This window comes from Cydia splendana, chromosome 15, assembly GCF_910591565.1.
Source record: "Cydia splendana chromosome 15, ilCydSple1.2, whole genome shotgun sequence".
Lineage (NCBI taxonomy): Eukaryota > Metazoa > Arthropoda > Insecta > Lepidoptera > Tortricidae > Cydia > Cydia splendana.
Genome location: NC_085974.1, coordinates 6257341 through 6275042, shown reverse-complemented (window position 1 = coordinate 6275042; position 17702 = coordinate 6257341). Strand labels below are relative to the sequence as shown.

The window sequence follows — 17702 nt, the reverse complement described above, 5'->3', positions numbered from 1 at the left end:
CATTTTGTATTATATTATATCAAGGGTGTTTGTATTATATTATATCAATAGGTACTTATACATTTCAATACATGAGTGTTTAACATTACGTAGGTTTAATCTATTATAAGGGAACCAAAACCATCTATATCTTGATGTATCCAAAACTTCTCATATTTTTATACCGTTTAGTACAACTTTTATGTCTACCGTTCTCCAATTCTCCCTCAATTGCTCAAAGGTTAACTGGAAGAGATCCCTGAAAGGGATACGTTCGCCTTTGTACTATAAAACTTTGTGTGTTTTCATGTCTTATCTTATGTTTCTTTTTGTACAATAAAGTGTTTTACTACTACTATTACTACTACTACTACTACATCTCATTAAAATGTCAAAATGGCCTAACGTGTTGGCTTAAACTCCGAGCAAGCCTTACACATGTCCGGAGCACCTATAGCTTCTTGACCGGTAGACATGAATATGGGTGTAGCGATGTGACAACCCCATCGCTTGCTGATGGACCAGTACAATCAGTCAACGCAGGGCAGCTTGTGGAGAGCTGTTGGGAAGAAACATTCCCACGGCTCCTGGGAAGTGGGAAGTTCTGCCACCCGATAGAAGGGTGGATAAAAAGGGCCCTCTGCCTCTGTCTTGCTTTAGCCGGTCGTCCAGAGTGGAAAGCGACATCGATTTTGACACATTTGAAACGATAAGGCAGTAATGTTGCGCTGCAATACTGCTGCCGATTGCAATATTATTGCAGACTACATTACTGTCGCAAATGTCATAAACCCTGGCAGTGACATCGATTTTGTCATTTGAAACAGTAAGGCAGTAATATCGCGCTGCAATACTGCTTCCGACTGCGATATTACTGCTGACTGCATTACTACCGCAAATGTCAAAAACCCTGGCAGCGACATCGATTTTGGCATTTGAAACAGTAAGGCAGTACTATCGCCCTGCAATACTGCTGGCAACAGTGATATTACTGCCGACTGCATTACTACCGCAAATATCAAAAATCCTGGCAGCGATATTGATTTCGACATTTGAAACAGTAAGGCAGTAGGTACTTGCTTTAGCTGGTCCTCCAGAGTGGAAAGCGACATCGATTTTGAAATTTGAAACGATAAGGCAGTAATGACGCGCTGCAATACTGCTGCTGACTGCAGTAATACTGCCGACTACATTATTGCCTCGAATGTCAAAAACCCTGGCAGCGAAATCGATTTTGGCATTTGAAACAGTAAGGCAGTAATATCGCGCTGCAATACTGCTGCCGACTGCGATATTACTGCCGACTGCATTACTACCGCAAATGTCAAAAACCCTGGCAGCGACATCAATTTTGGCATTTGAAACAGTAAGGCAGTACTATCGCGCTGCAATACTGCTGCCAACAGCGATATTACTGCCGACTGCATTACTACCGCAAATATCAAAAATCCTGGCAGCGATATCGATGTCGACATTTGCGCGCTACAATACTGCTGCTGACTGCAATATTACTGCCGACTACATTATTGCCTGGAATGTCAAAAACCCTGTCATCGAAATCGATTTTGGCATTTGAAACAGTAAGACAGTAATATCGCGCTGCAATACTGCTGCTGACTGCGATATTACTGCCAACTGCATTACTGCCGCAATTTCGAAATCAATCACATGTGATTTTAACCGCCATAGTAGTAAAAACGATTATCGATTCAATCACAAAATATATACGTACACGTATTAAATTTCACCCATAATTAATTATGATTACCTACTAATAGGGTATTTGACTTTACTTAAGATAAATTATTTTACACCATGCAAGAAATAAAGCACCAGAAGATTAATAGAGAAACGTAGATAGCAGTTATTTTAGTCACAATTTCTATTTTAATACCAGATAACAACTATAAAGAGTAGGTAATTTGATGTGACGTCACATGCTCGTGTTTCATATAAATTCCATAGTAGCAAATCGTTTTGACAGTTCGAAAACAGAAACTCATTTGACTAGTATAGTCAAATACCCAATTATATTGAGCCACAAAAACCCAGCGCATTTTAACGGAACAACCTTTAACCTTGTCACTACTAACGCCATCTGCTAGAAATATTCATAACTAACATTAGTCCAACAGATGGCGTTAGTAGTAATACACATTATTTACCTTTTTATTTATTTTTTATGTTTATATAATGATATTTTTATGATTGATAACACATCTAGACATGAATATAAATTACTATGTTAAATCTCAAACCTAACAGTGCGATAGTTTTTCCGTAAAGTGTACCACAAGAATGCATAGATTGTCGAATAGTGATAGGGCTCGCTTCGCTCGCCCTAATAAGTATGTACATACCTATATAGCATAACATATATTATACTTATAGCATATTGATGTACATATAATAAATAGTTATACGTACGTAGCTACCGTCTTATGTCCGTAAAATTTTCCCTCTTTGAAGCCTTTGACCACAGAAGCAAAGCAAGGAATCCTAAACACATCAACTTAATCCAATAATAGTTAACTAAAGTCAAACTCGCCGTTTCTCATTAACCACGCTCAGTAATCAGTCTAAAGTTAACCGGAAGAGGTTCCTTGGAGAGATACGCCCGCCTTTGTACATAACACTGGTTCGCAAACAGTGTTATCACAGACTTGTGTTTGAACAGTAAGCTTTGAATGCAGATGTACCTATATGCACGAGTATATTGTCCGTTGTGTACGTGGCGAGAGCTTCGAGTTAAAGGGGCTTATGCGCAAAACCTTTAGGTACTTTTCACTCTTGACTTTACATATAAAAATAAAGTAAATTAAATCATTTATTTACCAAAAGATATAGTTAACATATTAACTGGGGCCCCCGCACTAGGTGAGACCTGTATCGCGGAGAACCAGTTAGATTTGTATAGTACTTATCTGAATTTAGTTACTTATCTTATTAAGTACTAGCTGTGCCCGCGGCTCCGCCCGCCTGGAATTCGGTATGTGTCAGTAAGCGGCTTATTTCTAAGCCTAGTTTCTCTCCCTCTCCCCTGAAGGCGGAACTTGAAGTAAAGTTGACAGATGGATATGCTAGAGGACTGTAGTCTAGATAAAATATTTTACAATTAGGTACCACTAAATAAAACTACACTCCAAAATCAATAGTTTTTTAGCCCTTATTCAAATTTTACACGTGATTTTTTCGATATTAAAACGCAATTTGATAGACAGTTGTAGATTTTTACTTTTAATATGGAAATCAGTCACATAATTTTATCACTAAAATTGACAGTGCTGCAGCAGTAACGTTGCAACACAGTAATGCTGCTGCAGTCGTCATATCTTAGAAAGTTATTGAAAAAGCGAGCGAAGCAAGCGCGAAAATTTTTCGATATAAAAACGCAATTTGATAGACAGTTGTACATTTCTACTTATAGTATGGAAATCAGTAACATAATTTTATCACGAAAATTGACAGTGCTGCAGCAGTAACGCTGCAACAGAGTAATGCTGCTGCAGTCGTCATATCTTAGAAAGTGATTGAAAACTCGAGCAAAGCGAGCGTGAAAATTTTTCGATATAAAAACGCAATTTGATAGACAGTTGTACATTTTTACTTTTAGTCCCAACCAGGCGCGAATCCAGGATTTCATACAGAGAAGGGATGGGACAGTTTTCTATCAGCCTAGCTTCGAATGGGGCTCGATATTTAAGGGTCTCAGCGAGGTTGTTTTCATACAGAAAAGATGCAAGAAAGCAGAGCTTGGAATTGACCAAGTGAATGTAAAGTGTGAGCAAGGCAGAAGGCCCAGCTGCGAAAGAGGAAAGCTTGGATTTGGATCCACGCCCAAGTGTAATAAAGACAGAAGATCAACTTTGCCATAAGGCAGAAGACCTCGCATAAGACCTTACGCCGAACTGCAAAAGAGTGGCTTGAAATCGAATCTATGCATGTAATCACGACTCTTCTACTGCTCGCGCTTTGGCTTCACTGGAAAGCGCTACTTGTTAGGATGCTTTCAGTTTTCGGCTTTCACGGGGCCCCTTATAACACTTTGACACTTAGGTCTCAGGATCGCGGCTAAGGAGCAACCCGGCTTGGCCGACAAATCTGGCGTGCAAGAGAGCAAAATTCGCTATAAAATCGGTAACCTATGTCGAAAAAATCGGCTGGCCGCAAGCCCGAAAGCAAGATTTTTTTCCATGACTTTAGGGGCCTCCGCGTAAGGTCAAATCGAAAGCCTATGTTGGAGATGTTTTTACGTACCCTCACTCTCTTACTTGATCCCTACGACCCTTCGTTATTAGATGGGTAATCGTACACGTATAAAAGTTTCATGTAGGTACCTACTCCACGACGACTGCAATGCTGATGCAGCCTGCGCGTTTTTTTGCATGATATGACAGAGGTCAATGCTTTTTTTTTTCAAAGTACCCTACCCACCTTCGTGGCCATTATTAAGTGCGAGGCGATACCTCCGATTTGATATGGGTGCGATATAATTACGATTAGCTATAATTCATGATGAAGAAAATTTATAATTTTAAATAATTATGCAATTATACGCGTGTTGATATGTGTGTTTATTTTACCACTAAGTAACTATGTAAACTCATTTTTAGTTTTCTTGATTACTTAATGTTTATTCAGTTCCCCAAAAGATGGCACTGTCCAATGAGGGGCAATTAATTTACTGTCGTTTAATTTTGTTGTATTATTAATTTATTAAATCAACATACTTATTCAATTATTTTTGTTGATATCCGTAACCCCTCTTCTAAACTTAGAGTTAATTTGGCAAAATCTTTCCTCGGTGGCTTATTCATGTCACAACGTATTAAATTCAGCGCCATCTGTTAGTTTACCAGGGTACTCAATAGTGGTAGCACATATTTGAAAAAAGTTTGCCCCTCCTTCCTAAGTAGCGCCATAAGATTCGGGGGCAAACTTAAGTCAATCGACGGTTGTGGCTACCCCCCCTTTTAGGGGTTGAATTTTTATAGCCTATAACCTGGCCGGGAATTTACTCGACAGATTAGTAAAGTTTTCATCAAAATTCGTTTAGCCGTTTTCACGTGATGCGCGTTCAAATAAACAGACAAATAGATAAACAGATAAACAGACAAACAGACAAAAATTCTAAAAACTTTTGGAACGTGTTCTGTTATCGATTCTAAGTATCCCCAGCCACCTTTTTTTCAAATATCTTCCATGTACAGACTTTCGACCGTCTTCAGCTTTATTATATGTATAGTATAGATAGCATGCAACATAAAAAAATACTTTGCGTACATTATAAAATATTACTTAGTATAGCTTCTATCTCCACGTAGTTAAGTGACTGAAGAAAAGTGTAGGTAAGCTTTTTGGCCTCAAAGGATTTTTTTCGGAAAATATAGCAGTATTTTCCTTTCATCGTGTTACATCTCTTCCACACCTACCTAAATGAAAAGTAACACAGCCATGTAACGCGATAAATATCCTCAAAATAAATTACTGGTATCAAAAATAATAATTTTAAAAGGTAATTCGAGTACCTACATACCGGTTCTATTGTATTTATTTTGAAATAGATCTTCTTAAAGTCCTTATAGACATTAATGTAAAATTACTTATTGTTTGTATTAAACGTTTTGCGATTATATTTTTCAAACTTGAAGGGTAGGATGACACCTGTCATGTCCATATAATATAATAACCTAAAAATGCCAAATCTCGCAAAATTTTATTAAAATGACAGGTGTCCTTCGGTTTGAAAAATATCATGCCGTCGGCAGCAGTAGCTATAGGTACCAATATATAGAATATATAGAACCATTCATTACATTTAAGAGTTACAATGACTGACTAGTTAATGAGGACTGATGACAGTAGGTAACAGTACTAACCCAATTAAGCGGGTATCAGTTATTTTTACTGAACTATATTTTCTGCCTCCCGCGATGGACAGCAGGATGATTGATGGTAATAAAAATCGAACGCAAAAACGCGGCCTGAAACTGTTTTTACGCCAATTAAAAGTTACGTCTGTTACGTGATGATGCGAACTTTGCTTATTAGAGACTACAAGCCAAATCGAGACACGAGGTCGTGTGGTACCACCATTACCACCAAAATTAGCGTTTCTTCATTAGTTAATCAAATTAATTCTCAACAAGAAATTGTCAGTGGAATTATTTTATCAACTTATTAAAAGCAGTGTTCAAATTCGTCTTAAAAATTAAATATACATAATTAAAATAAAGCAAAAGCTTGTCAGAAAGTTTGATATGTATTGAGAAGCTACTGCTAATGGAATAGCTCGGTCAGAGGCAACACGAAACTACAACTTATCGCATAAATTCGAGTAGGCGTAAAAAACTGTTTAACCATCATGTTATTTACCTACTAACAGCCCAATTAGTCAATTATTATAGGCCATGTAACACGAGCTTCAATTTACAAGGTCATGAGCAGTCATGGCGAAAAACTACATAGCAATCATAACTTAAATTGAAGCGTTTTCGAGACTTAATGACGATGATGGTTCGTCAAAACATAATACAAAATATATTCAAGGTGTTATAATAATTTAAGCTACATAATAATATTATGCGACAGAGCACGACAGCACTACTGCAGACATTATAGGATGACTCACGCTAGACCGGGCCGTGCCCGGGCCGAGGCGTCCGACATGCAATTTTCTATCGCTACAGCTGATCGGTGATCACGTGGTGCTTTTCATAGATTTTTTTATTTTTATTTTATTAGAATTTCGGCCCGGCCCCGGCCCGGTCTAGCGGAAGTCGTTTTTAATGCCTCAGCCGGAACCGGGGACTTCATGCCTCGTAATACTGAAACGGCTTCACTGACGTTCGGACGTTTACAATATTCGACAGGCAAATATTTTCTTTCCTTCGTACATTTATTTATTTATTTATTTAGTATTTTCACCAGGAATAACGTGAAAAACCTTAAAGTCACCTACGTTAGGATAGAGCTCTAAGAACCCCAGGCCGACCAGGCCCAATCAGGACTAACCTGTGCATCAAGAGGCAGGTCGCACTTCATAAGTTTCATAACGCCCAAGACAGATAAATGACGAGACACCTTTAAGTACGGCTGGGAAAAAAATCTCCAACGCCGCCGAGTCGGGCATACTGCCGGATACTGGCAGTATCCAATGAGGATTACCTCCACCTCTGACAAAAAAAACCGGGCAAGTGCGAGTCGGACTCGCGCACGAAGGGTTCCGTACCATAATGCAAAAACGGCAAAAAAAAAAACGGTCACCCATCCAAGTACCGACCTCCCCCGACGTTCCTTAACTTCGGTCAAAAGTCACGTTTGTTGTATTGTATGGGAGCCCCACTTAAATCTTTATTTTATTCTGTTTTTAGTATTTGTTGTTATAGCGGCAACAGACATACATCATCTGTGAAAATTTCAACTGTCTAGCTATCACGGTTCGTGAGATACAGCCTGGTGACAGACGGACGGACGGACGGACGGGCGGGCGGACGGACGGACGGACAGCGGAGCCTTAGTAATAGGGTCCCGTTTTACCCTTTGGGTACGGAACCCTAAAAAGACCCTTTAAGTAGAACATTACTACGTGTTAAATTTCCCATTCTTCCCTAAGGTAAAGACCTCAGGAATACAAACGGCCAATGAGAATAATTAGGTTCTCGTCTTCAACATGCTAATTACAATACGGTTTACCGCGTCATCTCGAGTACACGTAAAAAATGTTCAGGTGACTCACGCCCCGAATAGTCTAATTACAGACTATGTAACATGACCGTCAACCTTCAAGGTCGATGTCAGTCAGTGGCAAGAAACTTTGAATAGCGATCATTTAAAACGCGAGTAATTGTTTGATATGTGATGTAATAAAAAATAAAGGCAGGCTAGTCCCTAACCGATGTCTAGAGGATAATAACAGATGCGGAAATCACACAAGTCCCAAATCCAATTACAGGAGCTAGTGACACGGCTATGTCACAGACATGGCCAAGCTGCGCGAGGCGTTAAGACAAATGTTTGGACAGTCGGGAACGGCGCGGCATTCCGAAATGACTCCCAGCTACAACGTTTAACCTTTGTGGTTCGATTCACGACGAACATTCAATTGACAAATGATTCGAGAAGTGTTAAAGTGATAATCGGTCACTAATATGTCTAGCCATGCTTATGTATTTAGATCGCGATAATCGCGCATGATATGACGTCATAATCATAAGTCACTACCCGAATCCGAGTGATAATGTATTTTCTGTAGGTAAGCGGACTTGAATCGCCTACAAATCGAGAAGAAGAACAATATCCAATTATAGCAAGATCGTATCTGTTTAGCTGACAGCTAGGTGTAGGTGTTCTTTGATCTAAAGTTTACACACCCCAATCAACGACATTCAATTCGATAAGTAGGTACCTCGAACAATTAAAAACACCCGACATAGGCCATTGAGTCTCAAGTTTCCAACTATTAAAATACGGGGGCGACCATTAATTATGCGAAGGCTTCAGGGGGGAGCCGTCAAGCTGAATATCACTTAATCTCACATGAGGGAGGGACTTTCGGTAAATACCACGAACTTAATTTTTTTCAGGCAAATAATAGTGTAAAATTTTAAGATAAACAGATTAATTTAAAGTAAAACATGTTTCTAGACTAAAATAAGCCAATATCTGACACAATTGTTCTACATAAACCTATACAGGGTGATTCAGGAGACGTAAGCAGGACTAACACTGCGCATTTCGTAAATTAGAAGCAACTGTTTCGGATCAATATTAGTGAGGTTAATGTAAAATTTCTAGTCGTGTTGAAAAAAAAAGGTTATTAATTTATTTACGACATGCATGGTCACCCTAAAATTTGAATACTAAACTACCGATATTTTGTGTCAAATTGAATGTCATCACTGTCATCACGGTCTGGTTACTTTTGAAAACTCGTATCTCACTCAAGTTTGACAGTTTATTTCCTTCGTAATGAGAATGCTGTCATTACGGTTAAAGAGGTTTTATGTTTATTAATTAGGTCTCGTAGGGTGACCATGATTGTAGAGAATTAAATGTGCCCTCACCAAAAAGTTAAAAAATAGGAAAAAGTGTGGTTGTTTCACCTAAATACGACGGTGATTGATCAATTATCAGTTACTGAGTGTGCATGATTAGTCCTGCTCACGTCTCATGAATCACCCTGTATAAAAGTCCATGAATGGACGTAAAATTATTTAGTATTAAATATTCGGTCCCCGTCGTCTTTTATACTCTTAATATGTCTTAATAAAAATAATATAGCAAATTGTGTTTTGTTCAACAAAGCAAACGCATTTAAACTCAAAATACATGAAAGATCTCACATAAGATTAGGGGGAGGGGGTCGAGACAAATCTCACGATATCTCACCAGAGGGGCAGGGAGGGTCACAAAATCCTCAAAAATCCCTCGCGTACCTAATTAATGAACGCCCCCTAAGGTAAATACATGATTAAAGACTATATATAGCTGGCAGTTGCGTATTTGCCCAATGGGTCAGTTTTGTAAGGGCGATGAGGCGGCAAACATTTAAAGGCCCATATAGTGCCAAATTAAATACACTAGTGACTGGAGCAATTCAGCACCTAACGCTACTCTACTACAGCTTTTAGTTAAAAATGCTGTAACGTAGACTTTTCCTAATGAAATTTCGAAGCTTAGCTTAAATTATTTACCAATGACAGACTCGCACATCGTCACCGTTTTTGTTACTAATTCGTTCGGTCAAACCAAACTAACAGAGGTGAATAACCGATGATATTATTGATGTTTCATCAGCGACGCGGCCCCAACGCCACAAAAAACTGAAATGCTGACAAAAAGCCTGCATACGTGACGTGATTTTTACCATTTCGACACAGACGGGATACTTTTATATTAAATGGAGGTAGGTAGATCATCGTCGTAAAAACTTAACCCAGTGTTCTCTGTTATGACTTATGACAAAAACTTATTTTCTAAAATACTTATGCCATGACTTGAGGTCCACAAGGACTAGGTGTGATGATGATGAAACTTTTCGTACTTACAAAAGTACGAGGAGTTTACGGAGTATTAAGGAAGTTCCTGGTTAATTTTATTGATGAATGATCCTACTATAAGCACTTTATTTAAAATAATATTATGGTGATGAATTGATGATATATCCGCAGCATTACTGCAGGAGCCGGACTGAAAGTAAAAGCTGTTCTTCAATTAAAAAAAAAAGGGTCTTCTAAGCTTCACACATGGTCGAAAATCGAACGTGGTGAAGTAAAAAACTCGTGAGTCTTTTTTTGGGGATATACATACCTATACATGCAAGATTTTATTTCACTCTGTTATTTTAGCCGATAAATTTAGTTTTTCATATAATAAAATAAAACCAATTCAGTAAAAATAATTAGTAGGTATCAAATCATCCATTGCAATAATGAATTTCTCTTGCTGTCGGGCATTATCCTTCGTGAGCTACGATCTATCTAAACGTACCTAGCTATAACTCTAGTTTAGCTCCAACTTGGATCCTAGGATTTGCTCGTGATTGTACGAGTAGCCAAGTCTGAAGTGGAAGTTACATTTCGCTAACTAAGAATACTCTAGTTCTTAGTTTGGATCTGAAAAGTTTCCCCTTGTTGAGCGTTTACCTCAATTCACTTCTGAACTTAATTACCGTCTTCTACCAGTCTTGGAATTAAATGGTGCAATTATTTACAAAGACGAATAGATACTTAATCTGAAATGTAGTTCTTGGACGATTTAATTTAAATTGTACACTACACTTTTTTGTGTTAGTTCTACTCATTATCACGAGCTCTTTCGATCCTGCTAGGAGAAAAAATAGTGTCCCAAAATTTCCATACCTTTCTCGTTCCTTTCATTCCGGTATCGTCATACAAAGTCCATGAAAAATGGTAACCTAATGGAAATAAAAATATCTTGGGACATCGAAGGAGCTCGTAATTCTGAGTAGAAATAATACCTATTTTCAAAATTAATAAAAATTTTGTGTACCTACCTACAACTTTAAATAAAATGGCCCTCTTTTAATATCAGTTATAAATATAAATTAGAACCGCCGGATTCTAGTAGGCAGGCAAAATATTCTCGTAAAATTTAAGGAAAACTCAAACAAAAACGAAAAAAGCGTCCAAGTGCGAGTCGGACTCGCCCATGAAGGGTTCCGTAGCAGCAAGTAACATAATACAATTGCGGTTTACGATTTATGACGTATTAAAAAATGATATTAGAACCCTCAATATCATTTTGAAGACCTATCCATAGATACCCCACACGTATGGGTTTGATGAAAAAAAAAATTTCGAGGCCCAAAGGTTCAATACGTACATAATTGAGTATCAACACCTGTGTTTTTAGGCTTCCGTAGCCAAATGCCAAAAAACGGAACCCTTATGGATTCGTCATGTCATGTCATGTCGGACCATAGTTGCCCTATTGGACCATAGTTGGAAGCGTTTTACGGTACCTAAGTGAAGACCTCTTTGTTGTTATATTTCGAACGAATAAAACTAATAAAAATTATATCTTAATTCAACATAACTGCATATAAATAAAAAAGCGAAGGGCTCCACAGATATATAATTAAAGTTCACTCCGTGCCACTTTTTAATTAGCGCTAAACCAACACAAACATCGCGGCATGAATAAATTAGCCGCATCTACGAGACCTACATCATAATTAAATTACAACTATTCGTAGCAGGATTCCGGAACTTTTTCTAGATCTAGACCATGACGGTGACAAACAAACGCAAGGCCTCTCTGGCTAAGACAACACCGCAGATTATGGATCCTTGCAAGTCTATCGGTAACACAACACTATACTGGCACTCAGGCACAAAAAGAGTCTAATAAGCTGTTATTATTGTTATCCAATTAGTGATTAGTGCTATCATAACCCTGTACGGAGGTACGTACGTATCGCCTCTTAGGTACCTAAGTCCTTTTGTAGGTACCGACCCCACGAGCTTTGCTTAGCTTAGATAGGACTAGATCGGTCTGATCAGATCAAAAATGAGTCTGAAAATAACACCAGCATCAAAAATTCGAAATACGAGTATGTATGTCAAGTATATATGTCACTACATATATACTCCCTCACTATGCAAAATGCGTTTTTCGCTACCAGGAAAACATAGTTGATTGCGTTACTAGACCCGGAAACGCTAACAAGTCAGGGGTCGGCGCGTTTAGTTACCTGCTAACTTCGTTTTGTATCAAACTGCACTTTTATATAAATTCTACATGCGTCCGCAACCCGCGGAGCCGCAATGCAACGCATTGTGGGTTCGTGATTTCGTGATGCCAATTCAGGGGAACATTCCAATCGCACGGACGACACATATCATGAAATAATAATTTTATATTGTAAAAAGCTTCGACCAAAAAGTAGTGAGTTGAACTCTATCTAAGAACCATCGCTTGTGTATTACGTACCCTTTACCGAAAGGCCAGGGGCCAAGTCGTTTTGGAGATAAACAGGAACATTCATTCGTGCACAAATTCATACGATCAGCCTCTCACCCTATATTCATATTCGATCTCCTTTATGTTGAGGGGTGTAAGGTAATGATAGAATTGCCTAGCTTTTCACTAATTTCACGTATAACCTAATATTTCCACCATATGTATATTTTTTAAATATGAATAAATAATTAATAATAAAACCTTTAAATTGAAAGTAATTAACCAACTATTAGCGTGTCATTAGGGCCTCCATACAACCGTGTTTTACCGAATTTGTCCCAATTGAAGCCATCTGGTGAGGTAAAACTCGGTCACTTTTTGGGTCAAGGGGGATACTATATTATTGGAATTTATTATAATAGTAAGTAACTCACTCGCGTTCGCATCAGTAGGAAATACGCCAGGCTGTCACTGGAAAATTATTCGAAGTAATCCACCAATATTTTAGGACGCCGCAAAAAATTCAACGTTTCATAACCATTGTTATTCGAATTTGAATGTTGTTTGACAGCGCACAGAGCTTTCTTTTACATGCGCTTACAAGACAAACTTATTGATTAGTGTTTTACGACTTTTACGGATGCTAAACTACGTCGAAAATCTAGCAATTCAGCTTTAACCTTTTTAGAAATGTGACGTGTTTCAAAATCAGAAAACAGTGTTTTCTCAAGTTTATTGCGCCGACGGGTTGCCGGTTGCTCTGGTTTGCGCCGATTGTTTAAATTAGATACTTGGAAGGAAATATTGTTAATAACATGCGATGTGTATTAATTATGATGTTAAAGAAATTCGATCTGAAATTTATAAAGTAAGTATAAATGATTATAAACTAATTGAGTTAATCATTATTTCAGCTAAATATATATATCATGGGAAGCAATGTAACGCTCTATGCAGTTCTGCTCAAGGTTTGAAACTAGATACCTACATAACTTTATGTCTAGCAAGATTTTACACAGAAATACGAGATGGCTCTACACTGATATGTACTCGGCATCCTACATAAAGAGCTATTTACCGCCAGTAAATGAAGAACAAAACCCATTTCGTAATGAACTAGTCATTTTACCGCATAAATTCATTTCCAGTTTTGTAAAGAGATTCATTAATACGGGGCTTTTCAGAATGCACGTTTCAGTGCACTGCATTTTGTATTATACTTGTGTAATAAAATGGCCGCGGGTTGAAATTTATCACAATTCTGGAAAATTGCTTACATTCTCTATCAATTTTATGAATGCAGCTGCCACAGCCACACGTATACGTACATACATCATGTCCATGCTATGTTTTATATAGACATAATACTATGTACAGTCGCCATCAGATATATCGGAGCGGCCAAGGTGTTCACAATATCTGAACACGCGCTCTAACGCCCTGACAATAGAGGCGTGTTCCGATATTTGTGGGCACCTTGGCCGCTCCGATATATCTGATGGCGACTGTACCTAATGTACTAGCTTCTGCTGCGACTATGTCTGCGTAGAATGATGATGATTAATGAATGAAAACTATCCTATGTCTGTCCCCGGACCTCAAAATATGTCCATACCAAATTTCATCTAAGTTCAGCGGTTTAAAGCGTGAAGATGTAACATACAGACATACACAGTTAATTCACATTTATAATATTAATAGGAACTACATTACAGCTCTTTATTAAATTTTGATTATTTCGAAATCGATAGACAAGTGCGTCTAGGGTTGCCAGATCGAAAGGCGCTATTATCGGGAAAAATATATTATTTTCGGGATTTTAGGACTTAAGTCGGGAAAAAAAAAACATTCAAATTAAAGTAATTGTATTAAAAACAACGATATTTTACATTATTGGCACTACGTTAGCTACGCGCTCGACGACAGTTCGGAACATGAAATTATTGTTTTATAACGTGAAGCTATTTTTCGGGACAATTTTCCCTTCGTCGGGAATCGGGAACACATGCTAAAAATCGGGAGAATCCCGCCAAATCCCGACCATTTGGCAACCCTAAGTGCGTCCCTTTTCTTCCGCCAACCGCAATTGTCACGGTTTGGTACATGCTCTTGCCAGTCGCTGCAAAATGTGTCTAGGTCATCCTGCCATCTGTTTTTGGCATTTCTTTTCTTTTATCTTTTTATTTTTAATAAATTGCTCCATTTTTATTTATCCTTAATAACCCAATTTTAGGGATGATGTAACGAGCTCGTAATAGGGGTATTAGAAAAGAAACGAATCAACAATTGAGTTATAATATAGGTACATCTAACTAAGCAAACCATTTGCGTCCTTAAACAATCCTTGGCCAATTCAATAGTTCACACAAGATAACAGAATTGCAATCAAGATGCAAACGAGGCGGGAAATGCGTTATCAAGTTATCATTATCATCAATGAAGATGCGCATACGCACCTAGATGGATACTTTACCGGCAGTCTCGCACTGACCGCCGAGCGAAGTGCACGCGCGTTGCGGACCGGTCGCGTGTAAACTTTAATTATGGTGAGTGTTCTGTGATATTTATCGGATCTTTTGTGATGTGTCATGAAAATGTGTTTTTTTATTATGGAAACATGTGACCGGTGTGGTCTAAAATTTATGATATTGAAAAATACCTGTAGGTATTGATGTGTACCTATACGGTTTTGTAGGTTGTGCAGGGTGTTTAGATAGTCAAAAAACCTAAGGCATATTCACTAAATATAAATAACTATATAACATAATTATGTATGTGGCTCTTTAGGGGAGGGCTATGTCCAGCAGTGGACTACTATAGCCTGATGATGATGATTATGATGATGATATGTATGTGTGTTTATGTAAACACAACCGAAAAACTACATACATAAACGCAAATTTTTAAATAAATAAAAGTATTTATGATATATGTTTATGCCGACCTTATACCAAACAATTACGAATAGTAATAAAAAGACGAGCAATCGACATGCAACTAGTTCACATGTTTTCCTAGCACGTTTCTTGCAATTGAAAATTATTAAAATCATGAAATAGTGCAAGATAAAAATTAATACTATGAAAAATTTACCTCACATAACCAAATGTTTTTTTTTATTTATCGAAAGTTAACTAAAACATCCAGCCCAGCTAAAACCTATTTTTTTTTTTACATTCCATAAACGAACATTGGACCTGAGGTTTAATTTAATTATTGTTGTTGTTGTCCTATGGCACCCCAGAGGTGCAAAGGGCCTTTATTTATTTTGTAAATTAGGATAATAAATAATCCTAATTTAAATATCACACGTCTTACTCGCTTCGCTATCGGTCCAAATAATTGTAAAAGTATGTATATTTAATAGGTACCCGAAAATTCAGAACATCTTTTACTAAAAAGATATAGGTAAAAGTAAAAAGGAAATTGGTCGTAGAGCCATGCTTGTTCAGGTTTTATTGCATTAAAACACGTGACAACGAGCCACTCAATTACTTAGGACACTTAGGTCATCGATTGTTGATAAAATTGCATCTTTAGGAGTTGTTAATTGTCTATTTAACTCGCGATCATCAAAATACAAGGTGCAAAGTGCAAATACTCAAATTGATTTAATTGCTTGCGGTTTGGTTGAGGTAACTATTATTTAGAAAATATTGGTATAACCATTGTCATAAGTATTTTCGTCTAAACACGTGAGCCTTTTCAGTTAGAAAGAAGAACCTATAGGTTACGAGTAACTACATATTTAACCCTTTAACCATTTGACATTCCTTTCTAGTCATTCGATTTGGAACCGTAATTCTTATAATAGAGATACGTTTTTGTTTAAAGTATGATGGCAAGTCGGTATGTTGCCGCTACGGACTGTAGGGGTTTTGAGATAATTGGCAGGCGTGTCTGATGTCGCATACAAATATGTCAAATATGTCTATAGCAAGTAAACACTGCAGCGCAGCTGGTTTCAGACACAATGTCAAAAAATGCTGACTACACATAAGTATATACATATAATATGTTCAATCGGCAACGTTTAAGCCTGTTTGCTGTACCTAAACAGGGGTTTTGTTATACAGTGATCCTACTTCTGTGTGTTTACATTTTGAGAAAATTTATGACAATTCAACGACCTTTTTGTCCCTTTTTTTAATTAATCAATTTATTATCAGCAAGTATTTCACTATTATTGTACTATTTTATGCGGCAGGTACTTACCGTGCTCTATCCGTTTGCGTTCCCATCTAGCCGATAACCCAGTGAGTCTCAGACCCACGGTTTTCCCGCCTTCACAAGTTCTGCGGTCTCAGCACGGTTCCATTTTTATCGACTATCACTATGCGCGTCCCTTTCGCACTTACATACTTGTTAGAACGTGACAGGCATGGTGACAAGGGATAAAAACGCGACCGTGCTAAGCCGCCTGGTGCCTGGTATGGATATATATTAATATGTTTGTATATAAGTATTAAGTCAAAATAGGTACATAAGTTTAGAATTTTTACAGTTATAAGGCCTGAATTAAAAATATATACTGTATCATGAATAGTAATCACAATCGGTACATAAAGTGACATAAGTTCTAAACGTCTGCGTGGAATATACAGGTCAAAATATATATATACGTAACAGCAATTATTCATAATCCATACAGTTTTTGTCCATAGTCCATATAGTTTATTGGTAATAAATTCAGAACTCCTAAGTTATTTTTACCTTCACTATGTAAAACAGTTTAGTACTTAGGGGCTGTCCATAAATTACGTCATCGTTTTTTGACGATTTTTGACCCCCCCCCCCCCCCTACAATCATCCAAAAATCATGCTTCAAATGACCCCGTTTCCTCCTACGTCGTGCTACCGTCATCCGATGTCCGGACCCCCCCCCCCCCTAATTTGAAATGACGTAATTTATGAATAGCCCCTTACTTAAAAGTATTCAATCACTGATATAATTTGAGCGTCATAATGGCGGGTGGTGGACGTGCAGGAATTTCAACAAATTTATAAACATTGTACCTGCAGTGTACCTCAATGTACCTTACCGTACCTTCTAAAACGAGCTATTTAAAAAAAAACGTACATCGGTGGCGGGTATAGCTATAACGTTTAAATTCCTGGAGGTCCATCCTCCATCAAGACGCTCACGATTTAATACAATAACATAATAGCATACCAGGTTTTGTCGTCAAAACACTTTTTGCCTCATAATTATAGACATGCACCTACATCCAAATTGCATCTATGCAATACAGGTAAGTTTGTTTATAATATTTTTCAAACTGGAAGGGTACGATGAT

General features: G+C 37.7%; 1 protein-coding gene across 1 annotated transcript in view; it reads left to right on the top strand.

The window, feature by feature from the left end:
* Positions 1–14831: 14831 nt before the first annotated feature.
* The window catches only part of LOC134797564 (uncharacterized), a 46108-nt gene continuing 43237 nt past the window's right edge, over positions 14832–17702 (top strand). Inside the window, exon 1 of the mRNA XM_063769852.1 lies at positions 14832–14951. Coding sequence (XP_063625922.1) covers positions 14949–14951 — 3 coding nt within the window. The 5' untranslated portion in view covers positions 14832–14948. The remainder of the gene's footprint in view (positions 14952–17702) is intronic.